We start from the raw sequence: 17,746 nt of genomic DNA, 5'->3' as shown, positions 1-17,746 counted from the left end.
GTTTTCAGTCAGACCCTGTCTCTAAATACAAACAAATGTATACAAGTACAAAGGGGCCTCTGTATATGCATACATACATACATATACATATAGACATATATAACATATATACATACATACATATAGTATAACTGAATCACGAACGTGATGAGTGTATAAATAAAGGCAAATGCCACGAAGGAAAGAGAAACAACGGCGCGTTAGCTAGGCCTTTCAACACTCGGTCTTTGCCTTTATTTATACATACATACACGTACACACACACACACATATGTATATATATTATATGATTATATATATATATATATATATATATATATATATGTGTGTGTGTGTGTGTGTGTGTGTGTGTGTGTACAGACTAATCACGACTTTTTTGTGTTGATTTTTCCTGCATGTTCAAAAACCAAAGCCATCTTTCAAGCCCTGAATTTTGAGTAATAAACACATGTAAGAGACACAAGAATCATGACCATTTACTTATGAATTCCATCCTTTCAAAAATATTGGCCGTAAGATTATGAATGATGCCACCTTTGTAATAAATAATGCTTTGAACACTTTCTAGATACTCGCACACTTACTCAAAATGAAAGGTCGCTCATACCCTATTGCTCTTCTGATCTTAATGCATTCATTCAATTATACTGGGAGAATGACAGCTTCATTTCCCTTTCATCCTCCAGGAGCTGAACCCGCCCATAACGAGGTAATGGTCGTGGAGGGCCACGACGCCAACTTACCTTGCGTCACTATCCCCACCCTGACGCCTTACCAACAGAAGGGAGACGACGACGACGACGGACAAGATTTGTCCAAACTCCTTCCAGAACGACCGAAACTGATCCTCTGGTACAAGGATGGCATTCGATCGAGCATTTACAGGTGAGAGTTTCTGGGAGGCTGCTGGAGTAAAGCTGCTGACAGTCGACAAGAATAGACCTGAGGTTTATAATTTGTTGGTGACACATTCTGTTGTCGTAAGGTCACACAAACGACAACGTTGCGCCGTTGATAGTCCGCAACAAGAAGCGTTGCGTTTGATATTTTTTTTTCATTAGAGTAATTTTATTTAATTTTTTTAATAACTGATCTCCTCTTTCAATTTTTCCCATTCCCTTCTGTTACTTCTTTCGACTGAACACCAGATTCTTGGGAAGCTTGAATTTAAAGTCAGTGGTCACTGAGGGCTTGTTCCATATGAATAGGGTTCTTCGTCTTCTGAATAACAATAATGATAATAATAATAATGTGAGGCATTCCGTGAAGTTGTGGTGTTGTAAGACCGACTTCAGAGACGCTTTCATTCTTTTTTTTTTTTTAAAGTAAATGGCCAGTTCTCTCAGTATATGAACCGGTAAAAACCCTTCTTTTAAGACTTTTTTTTAATTATTTTTTACTGGTTTAGTACCTTACTTGGAGGGTAAACCTCTCTTTTTTATTCTCAGGGAATTCCTTTGAACTTGAGTACTGCTGAAGCATGTAGTGCAATTGCCATTTACATCAGCTTTCAAATTTAAAACAAAATAAAACCCTCGCAAAAGTGTTATTTGAAAAGAGGTATATTCAGTAGGAAACATGAAGTTTTCTTAGTATCTTTGCGTACATTTTAATGAAATTCGCATTGTTTGTATGGTATTACTACGCATATAATAAATATAAGTCAATTTAAAAATTTTATTTTCAAACATTGAAGCCAAAATCATTACTGTTATAAAAAAATGCACCGTCAGACTATGTTTTTTATGTCAGTGAATGGGAAATTTAATTGATATTCATCTCTTTATTCAATTTTTCGTCAGTTACGACGGACGGGACCCGCGAAACGAGCGGCACTGGTCCCCTAGAAGGAGCCTGGGCGGGAGCATCAGTTTGACACTCCCTGCCTCTCCCTATGCTCGGCCGCAACTGGCGTTCCTGAACATAGGCCACATTCACGAAACGGACGCTGGCCTCTATCATTGCAAAGTGGAGTTCCAGAGGGGACCCAGCAAGCGTACTTACACAAAGCTTGTCGTTGTAGGTAAGTCGCTCTTAGAATTTTCTTATACTGTTTTCTTCATTGACTTTTTAAACGTTAGATTCCTTTACGAAAATAACTGTTATCTTCTTAGGTAGGGAATTTTTTTCTCCATTATATCTCTTCCTGTTAATGACATAATTTTCTTTTATTAAAAGATACTCGTAGTAGCTTGAGTCTTGAAATGGAGAAACGGACCTACAGTTATGTATGGGTGCAAACATATTTAAAAATAAATCTCTAGAGATTCACTTTTAAATATATTTGTGCCCATACGTGACTGTGGATTTCTTTCTCCATAATTTTCTTTAATAGAGGTCATGTCATGCTGCTCTGTATTCTCGGTTACAGGAGCTTTTGCCATAATCTGTATTTAGTGAGAGGTAAGTAAAGTGTAATGGAGAGAGTTAAAGTTTCATGAGAAATGCTTAATGCCCAAATTCCTTGCGGGAAATAGCTGTTAAAATTCTTGTTAGTAGATACATTAGCATATGCTCGTGAATGTTGTGGATTATTTTATAAACATTTTTTCAGCATTAGGTCGCATATAAAGGTAAGCTTGTATGTGTGTTAAATTATGGATGATTTATGATCTGGTAATATGAGAGACTTTCAGGGCCTGACTTTTGAATTGCATAATTACCGGAATTACATCTATTGAGGCCTCTCTCTCTCTCTCTCTCTCTCTCTCTCTCTCTCTCTCTCTCTCTCTCTCTCTCTCTCTCTCTCTTGTCCTCGATTAGATTTTTACAGCTTCTTTCATGGTTGATTATACAGTGTCAAGAGGTGCCACTTAAAAGCTTCATAAACATAAATGGGTGACTGAATACACCATTGTGTCCTAGAAAATGTACACAAAGAGAGCTGGGATGCTTTAATTCACGGTTATTTTTAGGATGTGGCATTCACAAACTATAGGAACCATGTATTCGTTGTTTTCATTTAACCAACTACCAACTATATTTCTGCATTTTCTGATCTGCAGTTTTTCTTTAATCGCCAATTCCTATTCAGTCAGTCTTAGAACAGTTTCTTTTCCTCATGAGACTGGACTGTCTCTGATATATTACTGGTGTCTGATAACAGTACGACGTAAAATCGCATAATTTGATCATCTTATTGACACTTACATGGGGTTTTGAGTATAACTAGTTTTTCCATCATGCGACATTTTTTCTCTTAGAGACTGTTTTCAGAAGTTGCCACCTTTCCGATTCCAAGAAATTGCAATTCAAGGGTGAGGATGCGAGCCCGACGTCCTGCTTTGACAGTCACAAATTTATAGCATGTGTGTGTGTGTGGATGTTTACACATATACATGCGCTTATTTATTAGGTATATTTTATGTGCTTTATAAATGAATGAGGAGAGGCAAGAAAAAAGAAAGTTAAACCCATAGTATTTAGTTTTCAAAGATGGAGGCCCATTCTTTCTGACATTTCATATACTCCACGAATCGAAAGAATTAGTGTTCTTTAACATATCAGATCTATAAAGCATTTATTGTCTCCATACAAAGATTATGTTAATTTTTGCATCTACTGTATGTAATTGCGGTAAATTGTGATAACATCGGAAAATAAATTCTTTCGAGGCTAATCTCGACTGCTTCGATCATGGCGGTCTCAAGTTCCCTGGCAATCTGTTGCCCTTAACTGATGAGTGCAATCAGAGCCATTTTGGGCTAATTAAGATTAAAAGTTGATTGATGGAATCCAAGAGGTTATTGGGAACTGTATAGGAAGGGGTCTACTATATATATATATATATATATATATATATATATATATATATATATATATATATATATATATATATATATATATGTGTGTGTGTGTGTGTGTGTGTGTGTGTTTATGCTTATATAATGCATACTCATTAGAGATGAGAAAGGAAAATATTAAGAATCTAACGATAAAACGTAAATGAAAGTCATTCAACTGTAGACTTGAGTTACACTACTGTATAACGAAAAGGAAGTGAGCCAACAACAAACATTGTGTATTTGTGCAGATCATGACTTAGAACAAGGGCTCTCATGAAAGTCCTTTTGAGAACGTTCAACCTTCCCCTCCACATGCCGTCATTACACTTTTGAAAGTGTTTAACAGTAATAAAGTAATAAGTAAGAGAGTATTAGAATGTATACGTGTATGAATGTATGAGTGTATGTGATGTATCCTGCTAATTTTTACCTTCACTGTATCAGTCTAGTGCTTTGCTCTCTTACTGTACCTTTATAATATTTATAAGAATTTATAATGATTTTCATTTTCATCTTACTATTGTTTTCCTTTTCATGTTTACATCCTTTAACATTTACTTTATTGCTTTTTTTTTAATTAAAAGATATCTGTACATAGTTGCAGCTAAGTTACAAATGCAGGTCATACAGTAATCAAACCTATCAGCTGTGTATGTTGTACTTATTTGCGAGACTCGGCTCAAAGTCTTCTGTTCAGCAAAATGTTACCTGTAACTGATGTTAGACCTTGAAGGCAAATGATTCGTAGTAGCAAAGATAGTATTAGTAGTAGCAGTAGTAGTAGCAGCAGCAAAAGAGTTACCACTTAGCATTACGTAGACTGGCGTTGACCTGCCATCACCTGTATCCTGTATTACAATCATGGTTACATTTGTTTCATTTAGACCTGATGTAATTCAGCAATTAATAATGGCTAATGTCCGTATACATCTGGGAGGTCCGCTTTATGCCTAACGCTTGAGATAAGGCTTTAATAGCCCCGGGCATAGGGGCAAAGGGATACTAATGCCATGCCATAAAATCCCCACTTAGTACCCTTCTCCCCGCCCCCCCCCCTCACTCCATTCCCCATTACCAAACCTCACCCCTCTCCCCTCTCTCTCCTCCTTAACCAGTAGCCCGTTTAAGATGATATGATTAATGGTAACTTCCTTTTTCCTTTTCGGCACTGCGACAGCCCCACCCACTGCGCCCACGATTGAAGTGTGGGCGGGAGGCAGATGGCTCCACACCACCCACGAGACCTCCACCGCCACCGTGGAAGTCGGGACGGAGCTGTCTCTTCGGTGCTCCACATCCAGTGGTAAGATGTTGGAAGTAATATAAAAAGAAATTGAGTAATAACAAGAACTGAAATATATATATTGATTAAAAAGATGATTAATTTGATGAAAACAATAGGTGACTACAATAACTAATGAGTGGCAACAAAAACATGTAAGATCATAAAATTAGGACGAATAATTTATAAAAAGCGATAAAATACAACTGTTCAAGATGATAAAAGGTAACTGAAATAAATTAGTGCAAAGGGTAAAAAGGGATCGCCAATGAAAATGGCGAAGGATAAGGGTGTGATAATGATAACGAAGGTTAAATTTTATATTCTATCTATTTATCCATCTATCTATCTATCTATCTATCTATCTATCTTTAAATCTATAGAAGAAAGAAAACCTTTTCTCAAATTCCCAGGGAAACCTTTACCTAAAGTCTCCTGGTGGAGAGGCGGCCAGCAACTTCTGTCCGAGTCGACCGAGCACGATGGCGCCGTCAGCAGCACCGTCAACGTGACCGTGGTGCCTGAGGATGCCCACACGCCCATCGTATGCCAGGCAACGAATACCCACCTCGTGCCGCCTCTAAGAACGCCCCTTCTGCTCTTGGTTTTGTGTGAGTACCAAGGAACTTTTCCCCACAGTCTTCCGGACTTTGGGCTTTCGTTCCTCGCATTTAAAGTGGAGTGGTCTTCTCGGTCTTTGTTTGAGTTTAAAAGAGGCTTAAACACTTACTTTTTCTTCTTTAATGTTAGTTGTTTATTTATGTAATTGTTTATTTGTTTGCGGACTTAACTCTTGCTTTTAATTTATTTGGTTTCGTTTGTTTTTTGTTTTAAATTGTGGGGTCTTTGTTCTATGAAACCTTGCTTTGCAAATCAGCGGCCTTTTAGGCCGGATCACACGTGAATCTCAACTCCTTTTAAGTAATAATAATAATAATAATAATAATAATAATAATAATAATAATAATAATAATAATAATAATAATAATAAACTCTGTTTTGAACCAAGATTCATTCAGTAGGGAAATGAACTGCTTCCAGCCTAATTTTGCACTTTTGAAAAATTGTTTAGTTTACGAACTAATAGCGATGTTTCCACTTTTCTCAATCGGTGTACTTAATCTCAGGTAATTTCACTTCATTAATTCTGTCATTATTTGAAACTTCACATTTTATCCTTCGATATATAGTGTACATACATTGCGTGTATGTAGTTCATTATGATGTATTTCTAAAGGATTGTAGTAATAAATTAAATAAGACTTTAGACTGCTTTTAGTATTTAGTATTTATGCAGATGTCGCAATGGAAATATCAGTAACGGTGTTTAATCCACAAATTTGTGATGAGATTATAAAGGCATCTCGTAGAATAAATCTTGAAACTCGTTAGTCACTGTATCACTTAAACGCCATTGCATTGCTCTTTCATAACAGCGCCTCCAAAATGGCTCCGCGTGATTGGAGCGGATGTGGAGATGTCCGCCGGAACTACCTACGTCGTTGAGTGCAGGTGCGTAGGAGCCCGTCCTCCGCCGGTCATCACCTGGACCGTCGGAGGAGACGAACTGACGGATGCCACCTCTACGGTAAGCCGCCTTCGGAGTACAGATGCATTTTTGATATCCAGGTTATATATATATATATATTATATATATATATATATATATATATATATATATATATATATATATATATATATATATATATATATATATATATATATGTATACATATATATCATAATAGTAACAACAGATGTTAAGCCTCTGGAAGGCCGAGTCCTTGTTTCGCCTAGTGATGGAACCGGGACGGGCACTTCTAGGAAGGTGTCAGTAGCCGCCACTTCTTAAATGGTGGCAAAAAATGCCTTCTAAAAGAAACTAGAATACATGATTAGGGAATACAAATTTATATTCAACACATACCTTTTTATAACGAGGACTTTAACAAGATTTTAAACTTTATTTTTTCATAATTACAGTAACACTTTATTAAGTTTGTAGCCCTTATATATTCTATCATTAGCACTACTATAAGATTCAAACCCATAGCTGGACTTATTGTATATAGTAATTAGTAATATGGAAAGATTCCAACTCGTACCTGTAAGACAACTAGCACATACAACCTTTGATCATTTCACCCCACTTCCACTTCTTCCCGCAGACCGATTCCGAAGGGGAGACAACCAGCCGCCTCCGCTTCACTCCCAAGCCCGCCCATTCTGGCACCCACATTACATGCACCGCCCACCCACCAGATCACGCCCACCAGGCAGCATCCCCGCACGCCACTCCGACGCTCTGGGTGAAGAGTGATTCTGTGCCGCTCAAGATCCTCTGTAAGTTGAGAATCAGTAGATTTATTTGTTATGTAAGGAAAGAATCTCGCAAAATTGTTTAGTGAATAGGCGCTGGAAACACCTTACTGATGTAGAATTGTTCAGGGATTGATGTGCAGTTCTTCGGTTATGGATAATGGAAATAGCGTACTAATGTAGATTTACTTTGCGAATGGGCACTGAAAATTACATTCACTTGTTACTGATTTAAAATTGGTTGGGGAACGTCCAGTGTGAATTCCATACTTACGTAGAATTACATGGACAATGAGCAATGGAAATGTCTTACTGGTGTAGAAAAGCTTGTAACGGAGGTAATGGAAATACCTTGCTTACATAGAATTGCTCTGGGATAGGGCAGTGAAATTACCTTACTGATGTATAATTCCTTAGGGAATGTGCTATGAAAATTCATTACACAGTATTGCTTGGGAGTGGGTAAAGTAGGAGATAAAGCCACTTCGATTTATGAATCCAAGAATTTATTCCATGGAAATGTGAATTTTTTTGTTTACTTTGAATTATCTTCGAACATCATTTGCTTAACCTTCGAAAATATTTTTACTGATTGGTTGTATACACAAGTGTCTAGATGTATCAGTGTTGTTATATATACATCTTATTTATTTCCCTGTTTTTGCTTCGACCGTGTAATTGAAATTCAGAAGTTCAGAAGTGTATATAAAAATTAACGCATTTTCATACATTTCTGTGAAGCAGGATATGGCACCTGTCTTCAAGACCCCGCTAATATTATGATATCAAGACCATTCTGACATCATTCTTTCTGTCAAGACTACAGTAATATTATTCTATCAAGTCCACGCTAATATTATCCATTCTTTCTATCAAGACCACAATAATATTATTATATAAAGACCACGCCGATATTATTCCCTGCCATCATTCGCAGATAAACCCGAAGTCCAACTGGACGTACAGCCCTTGAAAAAGCAAGAGCGAAACGGACCAGGACGACAAAGTAATCACGACGATTACATCACGGAACCATCCGGCCGACCGCCTCCTTTCTCGCCATCTGACACTATCAGGCAGAACCAGATGTTTACGTCTGATCCTGCAACAAAACCAGGATCCCCCAAGAGCGCCTTGAATGACGGGGACGGGAAGGATACTGGAAAATGGGCGAAGGATAAGGAGAAACTGGAGACCAAGAAGAAGAGTCTGGTTACGAAGGAGATAAGCAAGGGCAAGGGAGTCGTCACTGTCGACGAATTCACGGGCGTCGTGCTGCAGTGCAACGTCAGGGCGAATCCCCCTGCTTACCACGTCAGCTGGCACAGGAATGTGAGTTCGCTTGTGTTGTGAGGTCCTCTGTCAGGCGGTTCGTAGCTTGGGGGCAGCTTGATAAAATGAGCTTCACCATGTGATGAACTGCTCTTTAGAGGTTAGCTTACCGTGCGGAAATTTTAGTGAAATAAAAGGGTGACATTACTATTTTAAAGAAGTTGGTGTTGTCTTTCAGATACTGTGGAAGTAGTTAATTGTTCTTTGAAGATATCGTTTGCGACAGGATGAGAATGACTATCCGCTGTTGTTAATACCTGTTGATAATGCAGTATTATGCTTTCTGTTATTATCGAGTGCTGTGACAAACAGCTTCAAAACTCGAGACTCAGAAAGACTGAAAAGAAAATATTTCGATATGCAAGCAGTTGTCTTTCTCGTGAAAATTTCCACGTTCCCAAATATTCCGTTTCGGCGCAACCATTTTCTTATCCCAAATTGCGCTTGTACACAACATACGAACAATGTACGGCACAAGCATTTTGCATGTCAGTTTTGGATGTGCCTATATCCTTTTATTGGAATAACTAGGTCGTGTAAATTAGGTTGGATCGCATGAATAACAAATTATAAAACGAAGGGCATGGTGAAGATCACTTAAAAGTGCAAGCTCTTTAAAATATGTATCGGTTTCAAAATTTCAGTGGAACATACGTGAAAACAGCTCTGCTATTAAAATGCACAAATATAGAAGCTCAACGTACTCTTAGTTAGGCCTATTTCTCAAGTGATCTCCGACGGCAACACTAAACAGAAACGCTGAAAGAAATTCAGTAGTATCAAAATGGACAGTAAAATCCGGTGAATAAACCTCTCTTCATCTTTAAAAAGGAAGATTAATAATATTTATAAGAAAAGCCCTTTATGGCAAAAGAAAAGTTACTTAACATCGGAAGAGCAAGCGTTCTGGCCAGTTCTGTCGTGTTTTCATTTGTTTCATTTTTGCTCTTTACCTGTTCTGGTTTTTGACACGACTCCCTGAACACTGCAAACTATGGGTTCTATAATACTGTAAAATTGGCAGAAATCAATGTAACATATGGTATATCCACAAAATGGAAAGAAATTTTGTTAACCCATGATATGCCACCTTCGTTATTTATTAGTATCTATTTATTTATTTTGTAAACATGAGACAAAAGCATGTGAAGGTTATAAGCAAAAACTTTCGTTGCCGAAGGTTTACGTTTTCCAGAGCAGCCTACAGAACAATGACTGAAATATGAGTCAATTATTTTATAATTTTGATACTTCCCATTCTCACTTTGTACCTCTGATGGTCTTTGTTCTTTGAAGTTTTGCTGAAAATAAAAATTATGTGCACTATTATTCAGTTATATTATATATAAAAAGACGAACTAGTTCACATCTTCCTGTTTTGCTATTAGTTTTAATAAATTGGTCGAGGCAATGTACTGCTTGAGTTTGCATTGCAAGTCAGTGTGAAAATTTGTTCCAGTGATAAATATTAGTATCATCATTATCAGTTGTGACTCACTGCTTCTGTTCCTCATTAAAGGGTATCCCCCTGTCTCCTGTTACGTCTCCTGGCCTGCTGCTAGGGAACATGAGCGCCGTTTTCCAAAACCTGAGCAGGAAGGACGCAGGCAACTTAACCTGTACTGCCCACAACCAGGAGGGATCATCTCGTAGCAGGCCTGTTTTACTCCATGTCACCCGTAAGATTTCTTCATTTTCTTTTTCCTTCTGGTTACGCTAAGTATAAGTAGTTTATTCATTTCTTAACGTTTAATTCTTAGTCTCATGTTGTCATGATTGTTCGTGCACTTCTTTTTCAATGCCTGCACATGCAGTTCCGCACAGTCATATGATTTGTAGTTTTACGGGATTTCGTACATCGTAAGGAAGGCTATGTTTTCATTGCTGGATGGGATACACGTTAACGTTATTATCACTGCTGTGTCTACAGATGGCCCCGACTGTGCAAGAGACGCTGCCAAAATCCTAGGCGTCCCTCGGCATCATACCCTCAACGTCACATGTGAAGTGGAGGCCTACCCTCCCCCAGACTCATTTTCATGGGCTCTGAGGTCCTCCAGGGGCATTTTGGCCGTGCCTCCAGAAATGATTCATTTTTCGGGCACGACCTCTTGGATCGTGTACACGCCCAGAGCCAACGTTGATTTTGGGGACCTCCTTTGCTGGGCACATACGCCAATCGGTCGCCAAGACGATCCGTGTGTGGCCCAACTCGTGTCTGCTGAGAAACCCGACACTCCAGAGAACTGCAAAGTGACCAAGAGATCGCAGGATAAGCTCTCAGTATCCTGCAAGGCAGCGCACGATGGGGGACTCCCTCAGACGTTCTTCATGAAGGCAAGCATTAAAATCTGATGTAGTAAGGTTAACAGAACGATCACAGGTAGTCACAAAAGCCTCATTAACAACCAAGAGGCTGAAAGATGTATGAATCATTTTGCAATGACGAAGGAAACATGATATGAGGTGTAGGTCTTTATTGAATGTTGATATTCTCCATGGTAAGTCGAATTTTACGATTGTAGAAACTTGGGTGTTTTGCATTAATTATTAGTTCGAAGCCAAGGCTTGTTAATTATATGGGAGCTTTGGAGACTGTCGTATGCTGTATATTAGGGAGATGGCCAATGCAGGTTCTCCGGAGATGGAATTTAGTGAATGGCAAAAGAAAAAGACAATCAATGTGCGAGTTGAATAAGATCTGGAAATCAGACAGATTGAAACTGTATGCAAAATGTCATAGTCTAGGACGATTTGCTATCCTGTAACACTATATTTCCAGAGGTAATGTGACTCTTCCTTGTGATAAGTAACACATAAATCTAGCAGACTTTTGGCATTGGGAAGTATGGGGTATTACCAAGGATGATACCTCGTGGGATTTTGTGGGGAATTCCTAATCATCTTGAGACATCGTAGCAAGAGGAATAGTTTTCTTTATATTCCATTGTCCCTTTCTATTGTAGCGATGCCTCCAGCCCCCCGCATTATCGATAGCAGTATCTACGACTTGAATTCCAACAAAACTAATTAAAGTAAAACAACAACATGAAAGGTCTGATTGACAAATGATTAACAAAAATTCGCCTCCAGGTCTTCCACGGCGGCCTCCAGGTAGCTAACAGCACAAGCGTCAACCCGGAGATCACGGTGTACGACTTGGAACCTGACACTCGATATCGCCTGACCATCTGGTCTGCCAATACCCATGGCACGAGCACTGGTCACACGAACCTCTATACCTCCACTCTGCCCTCCAACACCTCTTCCACGACAAGCAGCATGAACGGCCACTCGTCCAACAACCACAGGGGCCTCCTGTCGAAATTCGGCTCCTCCATGCTGGCAGTGGTCGTCGTGGTGACGGTAGTTGGCGTCGTCGTGGGAATCGTCGTGGGGATTATGGTCCGGAAGATTGACAGGAGATCCCACCATTCCCGACGTGACCAGGAGGAAGAAGAAGAGGAGGAGGAGGAGAGGCCGCCCACGCTCATTAACAACAACCAGATTAACGTAGCTATGGCGGGCATAGGTGAGTTCCACAGGTAGGGAAAATCGAAGAGAAAGAGAGGAGAACGGTATTAGTGCACGAAAGCATCGCCAGATGGCACTGAATGTTACGTCACGCGCTGTCCTAGATCGGTGGCTCAAAGATGGGATTTTTGGTATGACAGAATATCCTCATTCTTGATGTCCGTTTTGTCTGAATTGGCTAGTCCAGTTACAGTTAACAGAATTAATTAATGTCAGTATGATATTTTGTTTAAACTGCAACAACACTAATCCTTTTAAAGCTTATTTTTCTGCCCGTTTTAACGTGTGTGGAAGAGTTGTAGACGCTATTTAACATTCACGAGGCATAGAAGATGCAGGTATATTATGCAGATTAGTAAATCACATGAACGTAATTTTTCCACTTCACCGATTGCTAGTAATTTGAGGAATAGAGACAATATTTAAAAAGGAAGTATTTGAATGCATGGTCATTTACTGCAGTCTTTTTTCATACTTTTTTTCAATACCTTGTAGCCTGACTTTTCATTAACACCTTTTTCAGTGTGTTCACAATACTAGAGATATTTAGTAAAAATTTGTTGTCGCTATATGACTTCTTCTCTGCGTTGTCATATAATTTATAAAATTATACTGAGAGAGAGAGAGAGAGAGAGAGAGAGAGAGAGAGAGAGAGAGAGAGAGAGAGAGAGAGAGAGAGAGAGAGAGAGAGAGAAGATCACTGGCTGCAACAATAAAAGTAGGTAGTTAAAGCACAAATAGGATACGAAAGTAATCAAGAAACTAACATCAACAGGCTTAGCATACATGAAAGGTCAACAAATGGTGTTTTAAAAGTATTGCTTAATTTTGAGTAATGCAAGCAGAATGTATCGAACGGCTGTTTTTAAGTGTCTTCATAATTACAATTCAGTTTTGTTTAAACTATGCAATGTCTTCTTAGAATAAAATTGAATGAAATGTTTAAAAAATAGTGCTGGTATACAACATAGCTATCAGTCAGCGCCATATACTTTCTCCCATTCGTTTATTTCTTTCAGGGAGGAGAGTTCCGAAGTGCCTCGAGCCCTTAGGGACATCTACAACACGCTATGACGTGATGACGAACCCCGGGGGAAAGAGCGACAACCACGTTTACGATGATCCAATCACTCTCAAAGGTAGAACGTCTCCCGAAGGGGCGCCGATGGAAGAGGAAAACGTTGAAGTCACCCATCATGACATCCGCTACCCCCCGTTTTCTATGACGACAACCGATTACTTTCATCAGTCGCATAACTTTTCTTGGCATTTACCCAACTCAAGGCTTTTACGTAACAAATTTAACCAGAGATACCAGACAAACAGAGGATGTCCCCGCAAACCTGTCCGTGTAGAAACGCCCAGACTACCCGAATTTGATATCAGCACGACGGTCACCACCCGGAGGAAGTTCCAGGCACCATCGGGCATGGAGTTCAGACTCATCCTGATTCCCGAAACAAGCAAGATGCTTCAAGTAGCTTTGGAAAGAGATACGAGACTGGCATCCTATTTGTGCCACGATTCACATGTGTCAAACTCTCCCATGAAATTCCCGACTATCACCGAAGAGGACGAGCAGAAGAACGCAGACGCTCTCGACGATCATTCAGTCACCCCTTACGAATCAACGCCAGACGACTTCACAATAGAAAACGGACACAGTGACACTTCCGAGCTCTTGCCAAAGTGTTGCAACGTCGAAACCAGAGCGATGGTCCACTCGGAAAATCAGGAAATGAACAGGCACAGGCAAAACTACGGACGTTACAGACACCTGCAAGAACAGACGGTTTCCGAAAACGTTTTCGACGACTTACAAATTACACCCGAGAAGATCCCGACGCTGACGATTTATGGAAATGGGCACAGGAGACAGTCTCGGGGCAACCAGACAAAACGCCCGATATCCTACCACCTAAACGATACCAGGACCACCCTGCAGAACATCGCCAACGTCAGAGCGTCGACGAGACTTCAGAGGAACTCGTTTCCCGACGTGACTTTCAGAACAGACGACGACGACGACTCCAGGATGAAGGTGGCGCTCCTGGGGCGCCAAGAGGGGAGGGGAAACGAGACTCCAAAGAGAGTGACGCCCTCGAACCCTCTCGTGGGGAAACTAGGACGGCACCATCCTTACGGGATGCCCGTCAGCAACATAAGAAAGGGCATCAGATCTCCTCAGGCTCCGCCTGTCAGGAGTATGGATAACAAGGTAAGGAAAGATGAAGGAATGGTGAAAATAAAAGTAACTTCAGATTAACGTAGAAATATGAACATCAGACAAGCACACAGGACTGTCTAAAAATTGTGGAGAAATCTAATTTTTTCTTCGTGGGTCATTTTCAGAGAAAACCCTCTTGGTATTTCCTTATACCTTTTATATTTAATATCATTTAGACTATTAATATTTAGACTGAAAGAATCAGCGTCTTATTTCTCTATTCAGGCAATCGACGGTGCTCTGAAATTTAATTAAGATACTTTACGTTTATATGAAAGTTGGAATTGTATTCCAAGGTAATTAACGCTTTGTAATTACGTGCAAAATGTTGAATTAAGATTTCCTTAATTTTATAGAACTCGTTTCACATACTTACAGGCCTGACTACATGCGGTTAGAAATCTAACTCTCCTTGTCACGTCAGTCTTCTCCATAAATCAAATATCTCATAATCATCGCTTGCAAATTTAATTACAAAGTTTATAACTGAATGCATTGCTTCATATATTTCCTCTTTGAGAGTATGATGCAATCTCAAAATTTGACGCTCCGGATATCTCGTAAGCCTCATCGTCATTAACTTTTCCAAAATGCCATCCACGTTTATATACGAAAGAACGGTGAAATCTTTCTTGCAGCCCTTACTCTCGACGATGAAATCCTCTTCACGACTTATATTGACCAGCGGAGAAAGGTCTTCCTTAAAGCCTTTGTTTGCTGTGATGTCTTTCTCCCAGCTTTGTTAGTTTACACTCAAGTTTTCTTCGTCTTTTATGACTTTAAGCCTTGTTCATAATACAAGTTTTTCTCACAATTTTGGTTGCTCTGAAGTCTTTTTACATCACTGTTGTCTACCAGTGAAACGTCTCTTACAGCCTTCATGATTACTAGTGTGGTCTTTTACATTCCTTCGTAGGTAATACTAATGGCATTTTTTTTACAGCTTTCGTAGCTAATGATTAAGTCTTCCTTGAAGCTTTCATGACTTGCACTGAATCACTCTTAAAACTTAGATGGCTTGTACTCAAGCCTTCAAAAAGCATTACTAACCCACATATTACTTGTGATGGAAATGTAATATTCATTTCTCATGCTTTCAGTCTTTAGAAACTATTAATGCGAAGCATCTTTTTTTGCGTACCTACCTGGTCGGGATTTTTATGTCCACCTCCCTTCTTTTGTCTAAAACTAAAAACAGTTAATTTCTGCCTTGCAAAGGTCATCCTAATGGCGTGGTTAATATTTCATGCTTCACATTCTTAGGTTTTTAACTGCAGACTTTTATATAAATTATGGAGGTATTCAGTCATATGCACGAAATGCTAGTCTCAGATAAGGGAACTTGTGGTCAACGGGCCTAAAATAAAAAAAAAATAGCACTTTTTAAACCAGGGAAGCAGGTACCTTCGCTGTCTACACTCTTATCCACAAACAGGTTGAACGAAAACACTGGATTATTATTCATGACACACTTTACTGCCTCAATAGATATTTCATGAATTCGTGATCCTTGATTTTATGTTTCTTTATTCAATATCTGTAGTGGAAATAGAATGACCTTAATCTCGCGAAGCAAACACAGTAATGAATAACGAAATTCGCATTCGATTTAACCGTAGAATAGAATTGAATGCACTGCTTCTTGCCCAATCATGAATATTTGTTTCCACAATTATAGATCTTAACATCAATTAATCTGAATATCAGATTGGAAAAATGGAGTATTTAAATTATTATAGCAACTTAGCCACGAACAAATAGGTTTGAGGTGAAACAATAATAGGTAATCCTAAAGCCAGATCATCTTACATCACGTCTTGATGACCTTTGTTGATGCAACGCCATTAGATGAGAATAAGCTAATATGTCAAGGGTGCATAAGAAAGTGTTTCATTCCAGGTCCTACAGTCGGGTCATCCCCCAGCCAACATGATACCGACGTCGCCCTTCTCGTTGCTACGGAAGCCCAAAGTCGGAGTCACATCTCTGCTGTCTCTCGTCTCTTCCTCTTCATCGACGTCGTCGCTGTCGTCGTCTTACGCAAGTAAGAGGGGAAGAGGGTCAAGGGAAACGACAACCTCGCCCCTGTCTGAGGGCAGGAGGCGCGTCGTCAGTTGCGGGAGCAAGAAGCCAACCTTCAGGAACCTCAAGGCGCGTCCCAGGAGCATCCACCTGATCTCCGGTCCCGAGCAGGTCCTCCAGTGGTGGGGGGAGGAGGAAGGGGACAACGACTGCCAGTCGTCCTCGACGCCCTCCTCTCCGAGATCGTCCACTTCTTCGTCGTGTTTCCCTTATTCTTCCATGTCTTCGTCGCCCGTCTCTTCTTTCTATTCCTCTGAGAATTCGCTGTCGATCTCGACCGCTTTTTCTCACTCTTCGTCTTCTTCTTCTTCTTTCTGCCTGTCATCCGGCTCTGGGTCGTCCTCCACTTCCAGTTCTCCATTTTCATCTTTCTTGTCTCCTTCGCTGACTACTCCGGCATCGTCGTCGGTTCTGTCGCTTTCGTCTTGCTCTCCAACTCCCGAGTCGGTCATGTCAGGTCATATCACTCCCACATAAAATAACAATAGTATTTCGCATTTAAGGTCAATGATGTACATATTGAGGGGATGCGGATGAATCAGGGTGTTACTTCATGTGCAATATCGCAATTGTTCAGTGTACAGATTAGTTTGTAAGACTTTTTTTACATTTTTATATTCTTTCACCAAGCATATTTTATCAGTTGTATTGAAACTATACCACAGAAACGAGCAAAGATACGTCATGTATGGTATGCAAAGTTGTAAATAAATAGCTTTTATAATTACCGCTCACGGATATTACTTACTTTCATAGTACATTGAAACAAACTATTGCTATAATTGAAAATTATGGGACCTGAATTTTGCAGATGTCAAAATTTTACCATTTTATTCTTATATATTGTAAACAGACCACCGAGTGCTTTCTTTACACTCATATGGATGATCCGATGGATGTAATTTTAAATAAGAGGTGGACATTAGATCAATACAAATCAAAGAAGCTAGAAAGTTACATAAGAACAGATCAACGAGAACGGATAAAAAGAGAAAGGCAGAAAGCGATGTAACTGGAAGAGAAGAAACTGTATAAAGAATCTTTAATGTTGCTTACAGTGCGCCGTACAAGATAAACAAAGTAATGAACTCGTTCCTACAGGGTGAAGCAGTAATTACGACTGCGCCAACAGCTGGTCAGATACAAGAAATGATTGACATGTCAACCTTTACATTCTAATTTCTCA

At 39.6% G+C, this 17,746-nt stretch overlaps 1 protein-coding gene across 2 annotated transcripts in view; it reads left to right on the top strand.

The window, feature by feature from the left end:
- The window catches only part of LOC136848644 (uncharacterized), a 76,119-nt gene extending 58,830 nt beyond the window's left edge, over nt 1-17,289 (top strand). For both annotated transcript variants that reach the window (XM_067121053.1, XM_067121052.1), the window contains 12 exons: nt 687-885; nt 1,803-2,023; nt 4,963-5,088; nt 5,481-5,678; nt 6,504-6,655; nt 7,235-7,409; nt 8,323-8,717; nt 10,237-10,396; nt 10,648-11,054; nt 11,811-12,249; nt 13,271-14,469; nt 16,378-17,289. In XM_067121053.1, coding sequence (XP_066977154.1) covers nt 713-885; nt 1,803-2,023; nt 4,963-5,088; nt 5,481-5,678; nt 6,504-6,655; nt 7,235-7,409; nt 8,323-8,717; nt 10,237-10,396; nt 10,648-11,054; nt 11,811-12,249; nt 13,271-14,469; nt 16,378-17,037 — 4,305 coding nt within the window. In that variant the 5' untranslated portion in view covers nt 687-712 and the 3' untranslated portion in view covers nt 17,038-17,289. The remainder of the gene's footprint in view (nt 1-686; nt 886-1,802; nt 2,024-4,962; nt 5,089-5,480; nt 5,679-6,503; nt 6,656-7,234; nt 7,410-8,322; nt 8,718-10,236; nt 10,397-10,647; nt 11,055-11,810; nt 12,250-13,270; nt 14,470-16,377) is intronic.
- Nucleotides 17,290-17,746: the final 457 nt, after the last annotated feature.

The sequence above is a fragment of the Macrobrachium rosenbergii genome, chromosome 19 (genome assembly GCF_040412425.1).
Source record: "Macrobrachium rosenbergii isolate ZJJX-2024 chromosome 19, ASM4041242v1, whole genome shotgun sequence".
NCBI lineage: Eukaryota > Metazoa > Arthropoda > Malacostraca > Decapoda > Palaemonidae > Macrobrachium > Macrobrachium rosenbergii.
Note: the sequence above shows the minus strand (reverse complement) of the source record. Positions and strands in the feature narration are given on the sequence as shown.